Genomic DNA, 17,218 nt, shown 5'->3' on the forward strand with positions numbered 1-17,218 from the left:
TTAGTGCAATCCAGGTAAAATTAGGGGAATCAACACAATCCAGGAAGCCTGAGCAAAATCCTGGTGAGGACTTTTACTTTCTGAACCTGAAATTGACACCTCTGGCTATTAGAAAATATTAGGGGTGTCACGATTTCTATATTAGATCGCAGTGGCGCAGATGGAAATTCTGAAGTGAGGGGGACCAAGCTGTACAATATATATATAATATAAATCTTATAATAATAAGATATAAATAATAATATAAATCTGGAGGGGACATGTCCCTCCCGTCCCCAGTGTCATCTGCGCCCCTGTTAGATCGTGAAATTATGTCACGATCTCGAGCCTCAAAGTCAAAAAGACAATCGACGATCCCTCCCTCTAAGCTACGCAAGCACCCACACTACGCAAATTAAAGCCTGGTTTAAACTTGACACGTCGCGAGGGTCCGCGCGCCGAAAATGACGTAATCGCGGTGGCTCCGCCCATGCGCGCTGGCGATTCGTGAGGTTGTGCGTGAGGTTTTCTGTGCTCATACACCTTTAGAAGGTGGAATTAAAGCACCTAATTAAGTTAAATATCTATACATATACTCGTAATGATTCGAAATAATTCGCTTTTTCATCACATTATTCAGGGCTCTCAAGTTTTGGACGGGGGGGGGGGGGGGTGGCAAACGTTAATTGTTGGGGGGGGGGGCGTGTGAGCGTGTGAAGACGGTCAAATGCGTGTCACACGCTCAATGCGTGAGACTTGAGAGCCCTGCGTTATTTAATGGTTGTTTATTTTCAAAAAGCCCAATCTTAACGTCTTCACATTCTCTCATGTTTCGTCCTGGAATTACGTATTTGTTAACGTAATACAAGACAGATATTTGTTGTGAAACGAAGTAGTTACACTTTCAAGCATTTTCAAGTACTTTAGCCTAAATTCCAGCACTTTTCGAACCTGGAACACAATTCAACATTAATTTTTGTCAGGTAAATGTTCCTTCCCCTGTTTTTGAGGGGTGTTTCTTTATACTTCCACATATTGTTTCGGAGAACACTGCAAAGAATATAAACGCCTCTGCCATTTGCGCAGGTTCACGCGAGGTGTGCGGAGTCACGCGCTACAGTCACTCGCGAAAGTATAATCCATAATAAATAATTCAGCCTTGACGCGGCTCAGGGATTACTTCACATGCAGCGCCGTGCGGCCGTTACGGTTATTTCAACAAATTTAAACATGCATTCTTTTTTGCTGATGCTGGTCCAGCGTAGGTTGCAGACACCTGCCATATCTAAAACTGGCATAGGCCTCTCTGCTGTAAATCGAGAATCGAATCGTGACCCTAAATTGGAAATACGATCGAATCGAGGATTTAGAGAATCGTGACACCCCTATCAACTTTGTTCTGTGCAGCTAACTCACATCTTGACTCTGATGCATTCAATTTATTAATCATTTTCTTTGACCAAATTAATTGAGGAGGAGACACTAAATAAAATGACATTACACCAAACATTTTTATTATTTATTGCTATTGCAGGGTTGCACACTCACGCAATGAGCGTAAGACACCAGGGTGGTTGACATAACATGGCTTTTTTTGGTCCAAAGTGTCAAATATGCATAAATTATAGAAAAAATATGCAAAAAACTGTGGTGATATTGTTCAGAAAGTGCTGTTTTATATGAATTTACAGAGCATTCGTGGGATTAACATTCCTTTTTTTCCACAGTTTTCAGCCAAACTAGAAAAAAATCATATGGAGTGACTATCCCAAGCACATTTCACAAAGTAAAATTTTCTTGTTTTAATTCAAAATCTATTAATTTTCTGTTTACTCAATAATATATCGATAAACCAGATGTCTACTTTTGAATCTGCTTGGCTAAAAGTTCAGGCATAACATTTTGAAGCCACCCTTAACTAAAACATTTTATCCCAAAAATGGATGTCATATGGTGCGAATATGGTTCCCATATTCCTTTTTTTAAATGGGCGCGCAAAAATAAAGAACGCGGAAAGACCTCAACGCGAGAAAAAAGGAAATAAACAAAACGGCAACAAAAACCGCCGGGGGAAGGACCGGCTAACCAAAACTGGAAGACAAAATAAAAAACTTCCCAAAAACGAGATCAGAGAAAATACAGCGGAGGGAAAACTTGAGATGGACCCAAAAGGGCGCAGAAGTGTAAACACTTAAAAAAACAGAGAGAGAAGACAACGGGAGAATACTAAGAGAAACGTTACCGGCTGGCTGCTCGAGAAAGAACAAACAACTCAGCGAAGATGAGAAGTCAACGGCCTCCCTAAGTAGGGAGCGAATCAGCTGATTCTCATCTTCGCTGATCACGTCTGTTAGATGTAGACCTTGAGCGCCCTCTTGTGGTCATAGGCGGGGCAGTGCTGGGGCCTGCCCTGACACATATGGTGTGACACATCATCATAAGGTGTGACAGGGTTTTCTTGTCACACCATATGATCATTTTGTCACACTATATGATATAAACTGTGCATAAATACATAAATAATGGTCTTGATACATTTTTATAGTTAATAATTGTTGAATATTTTATACTTTTAACATATTTTGATAATATATGATTATATTATTCACATTTAATATCTACACCAACTCAATTTTGTGAATCCCTGCTATCCCATTTTCAAGCTGAATCCATGTTAAACTACATAATTTTGTCACTCAAATGTTTCCCTTTATTTATTTAGTTTGAGGCAGATTTCATTAGATGAAGAGATGGCACACTTTTAACAGATTTTAATGATACAATATCAGCTTGCTGTTTGATCATCATTTTACTTATTCTCATTTTTTAATTAATTTATGCATTAAATATAAAAAAAGTTAAATGACTTACCAAAGATTATTAGAATTTGTGTAACCAATATTCAGCAGATTAGAATAAAAAGTGTAACATCTAATGAATACAGTAAATGGATTAGTCAATGCCTTATTGTTCACTACGTTGAGTAGAATTCACTGTTCTTCAACAATTTTGTGATTTTGCTGTAACTGACTTTGCTGTCACTTGTCAAACCAAGTTTGGTTGTTTGGTAAATGCAGATTTTTGCATACAGATTGCTGTGTGGCATGATTCATCATATGGCGTGACACCATGTAATTTGGTGTGACATTCAGAATTTTGAAGAATAGTAAGGCTTTAACAATGTGACTGATGGGGAATAGTGCCAGCAATAGTTACATACATTTTGGTACTTTTATAACAAGATACTCACAAATTAATTTGAAGTATACTGAAAGATTATGAGTAAAAGTCTTCTTATGAGTGTTGATGAAGTAAATTAATCCAAAAGGTAACATATTTGCACATGAAAAATGGTATACTTTTAAATAGTAATGATAAGGAATCAGGATAATTGACTTACATTATTACATTATATCCCTTTTTAATTTAATTCACAATAACATTCATGATACACCATATGACAAATTTAGTTACTAAGACGGTAAACTAGTGAATAAATGTAAAATTCAAGGAAAAATCTACAAGACACATATATATTTGTAAATATAAGAGTTGATAGAATATAACCCGTGATTTCCATGACTTACATTTGAGATTTTTTTTTTTTTACTTTTTTTTAGCCAAATATGTCAACCCCCCACACGCATGTGGCTGTCTTCACACGCCACACGTCCGATTTCTCACGCAGAAAAAAAAATCTAGTTTATTTACCTCTGATCCATATCTATGATTCAATGAGTTACTAGTTCGCTGTGGCGGCAACCACTGGCGATCGATCGATCGCGATATAATACTTAATTTGTGTCCAATTTACGTTCGCCACCACCTTGGAAAGGTGATTTCGTAGGCAGTGAGTGAAATGTAGCCATAATTAATGGGCTTGTTATCCTTGTGAAATGAAGACGATTCATTTATAATAAATTAACGTCACGTTATTTTACTATCGCTGTGGATTTCCTCAGTATAAATGCCTCTTATGACCGACAGTCTGCTAACAGCAACAAGAATAATTGAGTGGGGTTACACGGTTTAAGTTTGACCCTTGTAAGGTTCCGTTGAAACGTCAGACGTCAAACATGGGCGCACGCATTGGCCGTCTATTCAAGAATTTTAACTTGGAAAATCGTGTTCATCGTGAAATAAGCAAATCTAAACCCAAACCTGCACCCCGACATACTCTTCCAGGAAATACGCCTGCAGGAAGCACACAACGTAAGAGACTATTTTTGTATTTACTGCGTCCGAGCTTTTGTGTGACTGCTCTCGGGTCGTATAGCATAGCGCGGCTAACCCTAGTTAACACAGAAGACTCACAAACTCCATTTTTAAATAACAGATTCGTCTCAGCTTTTTAGATAAAAGTGATATAATTTAATACAGACCATTCCCTCAGTCAAAGCATTTGCATTAGTTGGACATACAGTAAGACTTATAATAACGAGTAATTCAGTAATGAGTTACTGAATTGCTAGGCATGTCATCTAAAGTTATGATGGATAACTAGGATTAGGGTTAACTAATTAACTACATTCTACAGTTAACACACAAGCGACGATCCCAAATGAAGAGGAACATGTTTCTGGATTGATGGTACTCTTCTGCACGTTCTTCGCCCATGACCTTGAGTTTAAAAGAAAATATTTTAAAGGAGGACAGGAGAAATTGAACTTTATTTTTTATAGTTTAATTGACTTTTTTGAATGACTTATTTAAATTGTTGCTTGCTCAATAAAGTGTTTGATATAATATAATATATTTCTTTATTCAGTTTATTTAAGGAGCTTGTTAGCAATGTGAGTGTTCACACAGAAAGACAGGGGCTGTATATCTATAATAAATATTGGTTCATTTGTCACGTTATATGATCACACTGTTTCACATTGGCACTTTTCAGTTATTCTAGTTTATCTCAAATGAGATTTAGTTAGAGCCAGTTGACCCTAACCCAGCCTCGTTGAGCTAGTCAAGTTTTCCTCACCACTTACCCAGCCGTGCCATTATAGACCTTGCTTTGTGCACAGTCATGCTAGAACATAAAAGGAAAGCCATACAAATGTCCAAGATGGCTTGGTATGCTGAAACATTAAGATTTCCCTTCACTGGAGCTAAGGGATCTGGACCAGCCCCTGAAACCCCACACCATTCTACATCTTCCATACTTACCTGGCAGGGGTGAGACCATGATCAGGAAGGTGGTTCGCCCAAGGTGAGGCTCAGCCATTGCACTCAGGCTGTGCTGACCCTTGCGAATTCCCCAAATGCGGGAATCTCGACTGCATAATTTCTGGTATTGGGGGACTGCGTTCGCGCTCTACCCTGATACATTATTATTTTTTTTTTTGGGGCAGTCATGGCCTTGGACTTGTCATGGACTTGGACTTGTGACTGGAGGGTCGTGGGTTCGATTCCCAGACAGGCCATGACTGAGGTGCCCTTGAGCAAGGCACCTAACCCCAACTGCTCCCCGGGCGCCGGGCTAGGGCTGCCCACCGCTCTGGGCACGTGTGATCCACAGCCCCCTAGTAATCACTAGTGTGTGTGTGTGTGTGTGTTCTGACTGCACAGATGGGTTAAAAGCGGAGGACAAATTTCGATTGGGGTGTAAAAATCACAATTGACAAAATATGGCACATTTCACTTTACAGTCATCACAGTGCAGTCAGGCAAGGACATTTCTCCTGGCATTCACCAAACTCAGACCCGTCCTTCAGACTGCCAAAAAGAGAAGCGTGATTTGTTCCTTCACAGAATGTGTTTCTACTGCTCCATTGTGCTTGGACATGTAAGACTTGATTGCCGCTGTTTGGTTGGGGAAAGCCATGCCAGGACACTCCCAGTGCAGCTTTTGGCCATGTTGTCTGGTTGGTCTAGCTATCTGATAATGTTGGGAGCTAGCTAGCTAACTTGATAATGTGAGAGAGGGAATGGGAGGAAATGTTTTCTATGAGGACATTACTTTAAAGAAGCTTCTTCTGAGTGGTAATACCTGTCAAAGTAAAAATAATTTTTTTTTTTTTTTTTTTTTTTTTTGCTTTGAATAGCAATATATGTGCGGATTTATTAAATTTATTAAATGTATTAATGACTATATTAATGTGAAAAAATTGTAAGGGGAGTTCTGGAGAATTAGTTTCCTGGTGTTACCTTCCCCTCAGATTACACTAAAACATGTATGCTTATGTGATAACCTGTTTAGTTTCTTTGGCTTGATGAATGGTAGTTGTAATTCTTTGCATTCAAACCACAGACAGCAAAGCCATCCACATGAGGGACGATCCACTTTTGGCTCGGCTAAAGGATGTCTATGTGGAGTCCAGAGTTCCCATATCGCAGGTATAGCCTAAGCTATTTAGCAGTAACCAAACTTCACCTACAGTTCAAAACTAACTACTTTACTAATTATTATTCTCCTGTAATAAGAGGAGAAGACTTTATCAGCATTTAAGATTTGCATTGATCTTCACTTTATATATAGATGTCTATATATGTGTGACACATTTTACAGCATCTGCATAACATCTGCGTTATAGTTGGACATATAGTTATGCCATGCAGTCTGTTAAACTATATCTGAGTGCTGCCCTCTGTTGGTGTGGCTGACCTGTGGTTTTTACAGGTTACAGAGTCTAAAGAACTCAAGCAGGCAGAGCAACAGGTGGAGCGTCGGCCATTGAAGTCCAGCTTGCCAGAAGGCCTTTTTGGAATCTGTGACATTACAGACATTCCACAAGGCAAGCTGTCCATCGTTGAAGCCCTGACTGCTCTAAACAATCACAAACACTCACCTCAAACATGGACGGCTGAAAAGATTGCCAAGGAATACACACTGAACCCGAAAGATGCCAAGGCACTCACAAAGTTCTTTATTCCCTTTGACGTAAAAATTATTCCACCCAAATCGGAGCAGACCAAACAGATAAAGGACTCTTAGAACTAAAATGAATTTAGGTTTGCTTAGGGTTATGCTCTGAACAGATGCAAATGAACTTGGTCATGAATGTATTTTTGCTTAAATTTATTAATCATGTCATTCTGGTAGCAGAATATGGCTAATAGAAGTATTTGAATTGGAGAATTTGTAATTAGACAAATGTTGGTTAGAGATCGTCTTAATAAAGTTATTGGATAAATAGTGCTGATGTGATTAAAATGAATTTGCTTATAATGCCTTTTTGTTTAGTTTCCATTTATAACCCTTCCCCATTCCACATTTAACTCTAACCCTACTCTCAACTCTCCTTTAACCTTAACCTTACCAAACTTAAACCCTAACCCAGCTTTAAACGTAGCCCTACCCAGCTTTAACTCTAAACATAGCCAGCCTTAACCCATTACTGCATGATCATGGTGATCACTGAATAAACACAGTGACTTTGATAAGAATGTAGTTGCAGCTGTTCTGTGCTATTTATAACATTTGAGTTGTTTAATCACTTTCATCAGTCCAGACAAGACATTGGGGCCTCATCGTGAGCCTGGGCAGAAGACAAAAGGCAGCAAATTATTCAAACTAATTCATACAGGATTCTGTAGTTTGTTTAATTTGCGCTCCTTTGTATTAACACAAAATTGTAAACTAAAGCTAGGCTGACATGTCTAAGGTATTCACAGGATTGAGTCGTTATTTGAGGAATTTCAATGAAATACTTTGAAGGATTATGTATTTGCAGATATATCTACTAAGACTTTTTTTTTTCAAACCAGTTGTAAAGGAATATGTTCAAGCAAGACCATTAACAGTATCCAAATTGCAACTTTAATGTTTAGTATCATTTTCTACTATATATAACTATTTCATTTAATATAGTTTATAGCAAGGAACAGATTCGCACAGTATATCAGTACACAATTTTCGTACAAATGAATAAGTTATTATCCTGCTTTCGTGCAACCACACTTTGTTGAATGGGAATGGTTACACTAGACCGCTAGTTCGCTAAGTCCCGCCCCGGGCGAGACATGATTGGGTTTTCACTAAAGTGACGCACGCGCTCCGGTTGCACAAAGGATGCGCGAACTGCACGGTTCTGTTTGTAAGTGAATCCACAGCGATTGGGTGGTTGTGTGGTATATAGCATAGGATTTTTCAGATTTATCTGGATTTTTTTAAATACAGTTCATAGCGCCAAGTTAGCGTTTCAAATACACCCGTGTAGATTTGTGTAAATGGTATTTAATAAGCTTTAAAAATGAATAAGAGCTCGTTTTTTCAAGGCGGCTGGAGTTCACTTCAGGCTGACGTTATACATTTGGAGCGTTCCAAAATCCCATAGGTAGGTGTCTGTGTCGTTTTAAACAAGAGTATTTTAAAGGGTAGATGTGTGAGTGTGTGTGTGCGTGCGTGCTCGAGACACGCATTGGTTCTATTTGTGACTTCTCCGTCTGGCTCGAGACACCCGCGCGCTGTGCTGAGATGCCTGGTGTGTCTCGTGCGTACTGATGCGGCTGCTCGCGCTCACATTCTCACTCTCCCAAGGTACGTTTGAACGTGTTTTAAACATCCAAGTATCCCAAAAGTCAGAAAGCTTGTTTGCTTAGCATAGATGGCTAGCGAATTTCACTCCAAACTATAGCTTATTTCTAAGGACCGCCGGTAGTTAACACTGCCGTCTTCTCTTTCCATTGTTTATCATAAGCGAACTGTTTGCGGTTTGCAATCCTTTTGTTGGAGATGGGGTTCACGATGACTGTATATACAAATACAATCTGGCTCTATACAGCATATAGTCTGTATGCAGTCTAGCTCACTGTTTTCAGTGAGTTTGGGTTGTCTTCCATAGACAAATTATATGCAGTTATATGTATATGTAGCGCCTGATTATGCTGTTATGATGGTGATGATGATAATGATGCTGCTGTTTGTAGCCTACTGTGTTCTTGAGATAATGACTTGTTTTTGTTGTGATGTCAAACCAACTTTTGTTACCATGAGATCACAAGTCATCCAAGTTGTATCAGTACTTACAAAATAATTTGTGAGCTTCCATTGAAAAGCGATAATTTAATTATTGGTAATGAATAAAAATAGAAAAGGGGTATATACCACATACTGGGAATTGTGGCTCCACACACCACAGTGCCAGTTAGACATTTAGGCAACGGCACAAACGAAACCCTCCAGATAACGCGACTGTTATGTCCCTGTTTGGTGATAATCGACGTAAAAACAGTGGTCCTTGAAGCCTGTAACCAGGCCAGTTCTGGGCAATTGGACTCTTAATTTCTTAGATGATAGTGTGGTTTTCATAGTAAATAAATATAATTACATTGTTGCAGAAGTATGTTTTGTGTGTTGGTTGTATGACAGCACTCTTAGTTTATACTTGGATTAGAAGTGCTGGGATCACTATTGCTGTCATCTGATGCTGATTCAATTTTAATAAACTGAAAAGCAAATCCTCCATCAGCTCTGCAATATCTGGAAGAAAAGGGCTGATGTAGACGAAATGTGACTTCATGGCTTTGTTAGCTACAAGGCTGAAAAAAATGTGTTAATGTCTGACCTCAGATATCACGCAAGATATCTGTACATGAAAACACATTAAAACAATTAACCTGTCCCTGCACTACTGAACTAAACATAAACCAAATTGTATTAATTTATTGCAGATTTTCACATCGGCACAGTAAACAGCTGTGCCAGGTGGTTAGAGGAATTTCACCTTCTGTTATTTCTAAAGCATAATGTGAGTTCTGGGTACATGCAGGGAACCGTGCTACTTTGCACCTATGTGTTAAACAAGTTGACCTCCTGAGCAGCTAGGTGCCGATTGTGCTGTTCCCTGTTGCCAGGCTAAACGCCTGTTTAGCACACAGTACTCACGTGAACAGCTTGGCTGTTACTATGGTTACTATTGACAGCCAGAATTGTGGATTGTGGTTGAGTGGAATACGCATCTCTATACCTCTTAAAATCTGGACAGTGACATAGAAACCGTGTCTGTCTGTCCGTCTGTAAGAAATTACAGCCTGGGACAGCATGTAAAATGGTGAACCGTGTGAATTAATGACCGACTCTAAACAGGGTGTGTGTGTCTGCGTGTGTTGGTGTGTGTTTGATCATGACGTGTTGGGGAGTAGTTGTGCACACTGATGCTGCTGCTTTTCACTATCCGTTGTCCCTGTGCTGTGTGTGTGATTTATTTCTCTTTCGCTGCAGACTGTCCCTGTGATGTGTGTGGCGGTGGGTTGGTGGTTGCGATGGATCTGCGAGTGCAGGAATGCTATTTATTGCTAGGCAACGCGCTGCACTGCCCAGTCCGCCTACGACCACCAGCCAATCAGACACGCCGCGGGCCATGGAGAACTCCACCTCCTGGTACAACAGCTCGGAATCGCTCAGGACGCTATGGGTGACGGTGCCCCCTGCGGGACGGGTGCAGGATGGTGTGCAGGACGGCATGCAGGGACTGAGTCTCCCCCTGCAGGTGTTCTTCGGCCTGGCCATGGCCTGCATGCTGCTGGTGGCCTTCCTGGGGAACGTGGTGGTGTGCGTCATGGTGTACCGTCGAGCGGCCATGCGCTCGGCCATCAACATTCTGCTGGCCAGTCTGGCCTTCGCGGACATGATGCTGGCGCTGCTCAACATGCCCTTTGCCCTGATCACCACGGTCACCATGCGCTGGGTCTTCGGGGACGTGTTCTGTCGAGTGTCGGCCATGTTCTTCTGGCTCTTCCTCCTGGAGAGCGTGGCCATCCTGCTGATCATCAGCGTGGACCGTTTCTTGATCATCGTGCAGCGGCAGGACCGGCTTAGTCCTCGCAGGGCCAAGGTTCTGATCGCTCTGTCTTGGACTCTTTGTTTCTGCATGGTCTTCCCGCTGTCGGTGGGCTACCCGGCCCTGCCGATGCCACCGCGTGCCCCCCAGTGTGTGTTTGGCTACACTGCGGAGCGCAGCTCCAGCGCCTACGTGTTGCTGGTCATGTTGCTCTTCTTCTTCCTCCCGTTCTTGGTGATGGTCTACACGTCCGTGGGCATCCTCAGCACCCTCAGACACAACACGCTGCGGATCGGCACCCGCTCCGACTCCGTCGGCCTGGGCCAGATGGGCAAGCTTGGCCTCAGCAGCCTGAGCCGGCCCTTTCACATCAACATCGACATGAGCTTCAAGACGCGTGCCTTCGCCACCATCCTCATCCTGTTCTGTGTCGTCACCGTGTGCTGGATGCCGTTCGCCACCTACAGTCTGCTGGCTACGTTCAGCAGCTCCTTCTACGGCAGTCAGAGCTTCTTTGAGATCAGCACGTGGTTGGTGTGGTTGTGCTACCTCAAACCGGCCCTCACGCCGCTCATCTACTTCTGGCGTATCAAGAAGTTCCGCGACGCCTGCCTCGGACTCGTGCCAAAGCACTGCAAGCTCCTCCCCCAGCTGTCCGGCCACGCCAGGAGGCGGATCCGGCCCAGCACGGTGTATGCGTGTGGAGAGCACCGCTCTGTGGTTTAGGGGAACTTCTCCACTGTGGGACTCGATTCCCTTTAAGATGGTAAATTAGGACAAGCTGTCATGTTTACCTCAGACTGTTTTGCTATCTGTGATTAGTTTATTGAGCCTGTTTTATGATCTTTCTTGTGGTCTCACGGGGAATCTAATTAATTTTGTTGAATTCTAGATTATGTTCTTAGTCATACCAAATGCTGCTTTACCTGGTGAAAATGTGCAATTTTGGTGTGCTGGTTCTTTATTTTGAATACAATTAAAGGCGTTTGTGAAATTGTTCACGTGTGTGTGTCATTTAGAGTCTGAGTGCCAGCAGTGTGCTCTTTGAAGGAGCAGGTTTACTTTAGCTGTGTCCTTTACCCCTACAGGAGCAGGACTGGGTTAACTGGCTGCATCCATCTCTTCTACAGCTTACTGAGGAGGCTGAGGGCCTTTGAAGCTTACTGGGAACACTGTTCCTTAGCAACAACTACATCGCAACAGAAACTGGATGGATGCACAGGAGGGTTGAGCTCATTGGGAGCAATTTCATGCAGTAAATGAGCATTTGCAACTCTAATAAGTTAATATGGTGAATTTTGTCATGTTTTGAAGTTACAATTGTTGTGTCTGAATGAAATCACGAGTGCTGAAGAATAATACTGAACTTCATTAACTACTGCATAATCATACAGGTAGAGTGTCTGTGCCTACTTGCCACTTACAGAAAAGAGAGTCGACTGGGGCATTATGTGAAGTGAAGTTAATAAATCACTCATACACAACAACAATCTTGTAATTACTCATTACGATATTCACCTGAAACTTCTGCAGTATCTCATGAGTTGTATTGCATTTATAGGCAGTATCCATATTGCTAGAATTAGGGCATTCTCTTAATGTTTCATTTACACTCTTAATTTATCAGAAGGCATCTGCTTAACTGAGTGAATGCTGTAGTGTTTGTGAGCTGAGGATGTACTGTGTATGTTTACTCTGGGTTACAGTGTGTGCCACAAGCTCTCCGTAAGGAGACTGGTGCTCCCCCGATGACGGACTGTTTATTGAGCTCTGATGCTGGTTCTAGGGTTAACCCTAACCCTTTCTTCTAACCCACTTCAATGCATCATTGCAGCCCAACACCTACTCCTCCATCATGTTGCTTTCAAAGTGCCTGGCACTAGTGACGGCTTCATTGTCTTTATGGAGCCACACTTTTTTGAGGCTAAAGAATCTGCATTCTTCCACAGTGAAGACGGTTAACCTTTTATTTTTTATGTGAGATCAGAGAGGCCAGAAGTGGTGTGTGGATGTGATGGTGTGGAGTAGCATGTGTTGGGAGTGTTGACATTTTAGTCTGTGTGTGTTGTGTACATTGATGAACTCATTATCTATAGACCTTGTCCATCATGTTTCTGCTTTCTCCGGAGAACGGAGTGACCATGCGGTGTGGGAGGAGCAGCACTGGGTTTGTGTGTCGGCCCTCACACCGCTATACTGCTCACACTAATAAATTGCTATTGTTTTCTGACTGCAGAAGTGTTCTCCCCTGTTCCCATGGCAACCTTTCAAGCAGGTGCCTGAGGAGCATGCGAGAGCGAATGAAGATGCGTGTAGACGTCTTTGATATTAATACTCTCAGGATCACAGCATCAACCGCTGTTGCTCCTTCACTCCTGCACCGTTTGATTGATCCAGCCTTCATTCAGCCTGGTGCTGATATTAATGGTTCTATTGATTTCAGGAACATTCAAATAATTTCGTGTATTTTTTTACCCTTTTGATCTGTGCTTTTCAATAACTGTATCTGCATTGCTGTGAAAGGTCAATGAATGGTTTATGCACATACATTCACCACGTCATATATTAGTTATCACACTGGGTCAGATTTCTACAGTTACTGTATGAAGCCCAAACAATGGTGCTTGTTACTAATGAATGAATTAAGTTCTGATAATGTCTGATTTTTTTAGATTAATCTTAGACCTCAACACCATTCACCCTACAGAGCAGCTCCACCAGGGGGCACCATTTTCCTGGGAGACAGGACCAGCTCAGACACTTCCTTTATATTCCTGAAAAGCAGCATTAGGATTAACCCTAACCTAAGGTCTCACCCTCTGCTGGAGTAGCCTGTCGGGGTTGACTCTCAGACAGTTTAGAGAAATACTCTCATTTCCTTTTTAACTGTGGTCTGAAATGCTTAAATTCAGAAAAGTTGCGACATTCATATTGTAGCAATACTTCAGTAACACTTTTGGCATCTCAAGCGATTATTCTACCAGCTGTTATGACGTATGAGTAACACTAATGAGTTTTATGTTGAAATCTTGCAACTGTATTAATCTGGATTAAATAGTCCACAGCAGTAGTTTGTTGAACAGCTTGTCATCTAGTTTTAATCGTGGGACGTCCTCTTCTGCCCATGTGGTCTCCATAGCAAGACTGATGTTATACAGTGCTCCCCTGATGAAAGACTGTTATTGGCCTCTGCCTCACCAGCAGACTGACTAGCTCTGGGGAGATGACATCATCATTTCCATAGCCCTGAGTAAACAAGTCTTCAAGTCACTAAAACTACAGCGCATAAATGCAATACAACCCATCAGATAATGTACTAGTTATGATGAATATCGTAATTGCAAGATTGTAAATACAAAATTCACCATATTATTACAGCAGGAAATGTTCATTTACTGCAAGAAATTGCTACTGATGAGCTCAATCCTCGTGTACATCTATCCAGTTTCTGTTGCGGTGTAGTTGCTAAGGAACAGTGTGCTGGCAGTGAGCTTCAAAGGCCCTCAGCCTCCTCAGTAAACTCTCTAGGACAAGTAATTAATACAGAATTAACCCTCTCCTGCTCCTGTAGGTGTAATGGATACAGAGTTAACCCTCTCCTGTTCCTCTATGAGTAACATACAGTCAGAGTTAACCCTCTCCTGTTCCTCTATGAGTAACATACAGTCAGAGTTAACCCTCTCCTGTTCCTCTATGAGTAACATACAGAGTTAACCCTCTCCTGCTCTTCTATGAGTAACATATACAGTCAGAGTTAACCCTCTCCTGTTCCTCTATGAGTAACACATACTGTCAGAGTTAACCCTCTCCTGATCCTGTAGGAGTAACATATACAGTCAGTTAACCCTCTCCTATTCCTGTAGGAGTAACATATACAGTCAAAGTTAACCCTCTCCTGCTCCTGTAGTAGTAACATATATAGTCAGAGTTAACCCTCTCCTGTTCCTCTATGAGTAACATATACAGTTAGAGTTAACCCTCTCCTGTTCCTCTATGAGTAACATATACAGTCAGAGTTAACCCTCTCCTGCAGGAGTAACATAAACAGTCAGAGTTAACCCTCTCCTGTTCCTGTAGGAGTAACATATACAGTCAGAGTTAACCCTCTCCTGTTCCTGTAGGAGTAACATATACAGTCAGAGTTAACCCTCTCCTGCTCCTGTAGGAGTAATGGATACACAGTTAACCCTCTCCTGCTCCTGTAGGAGTAACATATACAGTCAGAGTTAACCCTCTCCTGCTCCTGTAGGAGTAACATATACAGTCAGAGTTAACCCTCTCCTGCTCCTGTAGGAGTAATGGATACACAGTTAACCCTCTCCTGCTCCTGTAAACCTGCTTCTCCAAAGATGAACACCATAACACTGCCAGCTCTCTGACTCTAAGTAGCTGATCGTTAACTATCCTACTTAGCAGCATGTAGCTTGCTCACACACACACACAAACACACAGGGCCGGAGTGGGCCACTTTTTCAGCCCGGGAGTTTCATGCCCAAATCCGGCCCAAAATTATTTTTCCCTCCCAATCGGCCCAAACTAGAGATTGACATGAGCCGGCCCATCGGGAATCCTCCCGAATCTCCCAATTAGCCACTCCGGCTCTGCACACACACACACACACATATGTACACACCCAGGTTTCTGTTTGTAGTCCTCCAAAGCACTAAGCTGCTCTTTGTGTCTAGTTTTTGCCTTGACCTGGCTAGCTAGCTGGGTTTTTATTTGTATTTAATTGCACATAATTGACAACACAAATATTTATGATAGGAAAGAACCATTACAGTATTATAGCTACAGTTACAGTTACAATCTACATGACAAATGTATAGTAATACTTTAATGGAGGTTACAGACCATGTCCATAAACAATGAAAAAAATAAAATGTATATGAAACAATTTAGAATACATACTTAATGTAATTCCACTATAAGAGGGCAATTAAGAACAGGAATAATAAATAAAAAGACATGGATAAGTGAAGATTATAATATATTTTATTATGAATACTGCCAACTGAGAGAAACCCATTCATTCATTTTGGAAAAGAAGAGAAGAAGAAGAAATATAAAGATTGTAATTGAATAAAGGAATGGTATATGTATATGTATCTGTTTAGTATACTTACTGGGGTGGCCAGTAGGCTAATGAGAGAGATTGGTAGGATCTGGATTTTAGTAAATGGAGCAGACCATTGCACATAATGTAAGTATACGTCTTTCCTCACTTTATTTCATAGGGTTTGTTTTTTAATACATTTGTGTTTTAATTAACGTTGGGATTATGGAAGGGATAGTGAGGGTAAAGGGTGGCGTGTAGATCATGGGAAGTGTGGGTTCGGGCCTGCAGTTTTTCAGACCTGGCGTTTTTCATACTAAGTGCTATGAGTGAGTGATTTGAGAATTTTAATTCATTTGAGAGAATTTGAGTTAATTTTATGTATTTCATGTATTTGTTTGTTTGTTTGTTTGGTTGGTTGGTTTGTTGCGTAGTTTATTAATTGTTTTGCTCACTATGGCAACTCGTCTCCGGGACTGTTGAGAAATGAAATAAACTTCCAAGATACTTCGATTTCCTATTGTGGCACTGTTTAAAGTCCTCCCCCTGGTTGTCTGTAACATCCACACAAGAGGCCAATGTGCCAGAACGTGTCAGATTTCTGGCATTGATCAAAGGTTCATTTCTCGAGGAGAAGTAAGCACAGGGCCTCCTGAGAGGACCACAGGAGAAAATTGGTCAGGGTGCGTTTCCCCAAACGTTTGTAACACTAAGTACTTCGTAAACTTACTTAGAACATTTTTATACTTGTATTTGTATGAATCATGGTTTAGTGGTGTTACAACAACCCACTTTGAAGGTCTTTTAGTTCAAATCAGAGCATAAATATATATTGTTTCATTTTATTCCAGTGTTTGTTATTTCATTCATATCAAACAATGACGATAACTTGATAGAACTTGATTGAGATTATTTGCTGAGGTACACATTTACTTAAATAGTTTCAATTGAATAAAAATGCCTTTTCCAATGTAGTAGTAGTATTAAATTAGTGCAAATATTTAACAAATCTAGTAAATAAATGCATTCTCTTCATAGAATTGACTACAGTTAGCCACAAGTTTGACAATCAAATGGAATTATTTAATCATATAGCAACACCAATAACAATACAGGGTTTTTCAATATAGGACTATATCCCAATGTGTGCATCCTAATGTCCTACTGTGCCATGCACCAATATATAGAGCATTTCCACATACTGGGTCTTTTCCTTTGTAATAAATAGGCAGAATGACGCCATTTCCATGTTTCAGGTACTGAACTGGAGCCAAGCAAATGATTAAAGACAGGTAATCATTGGTCAGAAGGCTTTATATAATTCAGATGAATAGGCATCTGGACCTGGAGATTTGTTGGAAGGCACAGATTGAGGTGCTTTGAAAACTATTTAAAATGGTCCTTTCTTCTTCTGATACCGTGGGATGTAATTTTTTGAGAAATGATTTTGAGGAATCCATTCCTG

At 41.0% G+C, this 17,218-nt stretch overlaps 2 protein-coding genes and 1 non-coding gene across 5 annotated transcripts; all 3 read left to right on the forward strand.

Annotated features, from left to right (window-relative positions):
• The first annotated feature begins 3,964 nt into the window (after positions 1–3,964).
• Positions 3,965–6,943, forward strand: ndufaf4 (NADH:ubiquinone oxidoreductase complex assembly factor 4). The gene is made up of 3 exons (XM_077016703.1): positions 3,965–4,191; positions 6,227–6,312; positions 6,596–6,943. Exons 1-3 carry the CDS (start codon positions 4,056–4,058, stop codon positions 6,908–6,910), a joined length of 537 nt encoding a protein of 178 aa, XP_076872818.1. The 5' UTR covers positions 3,965–4,055; the 3' UTR covers positions 6,911–6,943.
• LOC143523671 (U1 spliceosomal RNA) lies at positions 5,135–5,298 on the forward strand. The gene has a single exon (XR_013133417.1). It is a non-coding gene; the product is annotated as a U1 spliceosomal RNA (small nuclear RNA).
• Positions 6,944–7,728: 785 nt separating the features above from the next.
• On the forward strand, positions 7,729–16,368 carry gpr63 (G protein-coupled receptor 63). Of its 3 annotated transcripts, XM_077016702.1 has the most exons (3): positions 7,729–8,455; positions 10,139–11,463; positions 11,786–16,368. In XM_077016702.1, the coding sequence occupies exon 2, from the start codon at positions 10,200–10,202 to the stop codon at positions 11,421–11,423; it is 1,224 nt and encodes a 407-aa protein (XP_076872817.1). In that variant the 5' UTR covers positions 7,729–8,455; positions 10,139–10,199; the 3' UTR covers positions 11,424–11,463; positions 11,786–16,368. The 3 variants fall into 3 exon arrangements, with proteins under 3 accessions (XP_076872817.1, XP_076872815.1, XP_076872816.1); XM_077016700.1 differs by lacking the exon at positions 11,786–16,368 and having other exon boundaries at positions 7,731–8,455; positions 10,139–11,762; XM_077016701.1 differs by lacking the exon at positions 11,786–16,368 and having other exon boundaries at positions 7,731–8,252; positions 10,139–11,762.
• Positions 16,369–17,218: the final 850 nt, after the last annotated feature.

Source organism: Brachyhypopomus gauderio, chromosome 9 (genome assembly GCF_052324685.1).
Source record: "Brachyhypopomus gauderio isolate BG-103 chromosome 9, BGAUD_0.2, whole genome shotgun sequence".
Lineage (NCBI taxonomy): Eukaryota > Metazoa > Chordata > Actinopteri > Gymnotiformes > Hypopomidae > Brachyhypopomus > Brachyhypopomus gauderio.

What these genes read in the sequence shown, in the direction of transcription:
- ndufaf4 (XM_077016703.1), top strand. Translation starts at nt 4,056, where the DNA reads ATGGGCGCACGCATTGGCCGTCTATTCAAGAATTTTAACTTGGAAAAT. An exon ending in GCCTGCAGGAAGCACACAAC is followed by an intron (nt 4,192 to 6,226) that starts GTAAGAGACTAT and finishes TTCAAACCACAG; the next exon opens with ACAGCAAAGCCATCCACATG. An exon ending in CCAGAGTTCCCATATCGCAG is followed by an intron (nt 6,313 to 6,595) that starts GTATAGCCTAAG and finishes TGGTTTTTACAG; the next exon opens with GTTACAGAGTCTAAAGAACT.
- gpr63 (XM_077016702.1), top strand. Translation starts at nt 10,200, where the DNA reads ATGCTATTTATTGCTAGGCAACGCGCTGCACTGCCCAGTCCGCCTACG.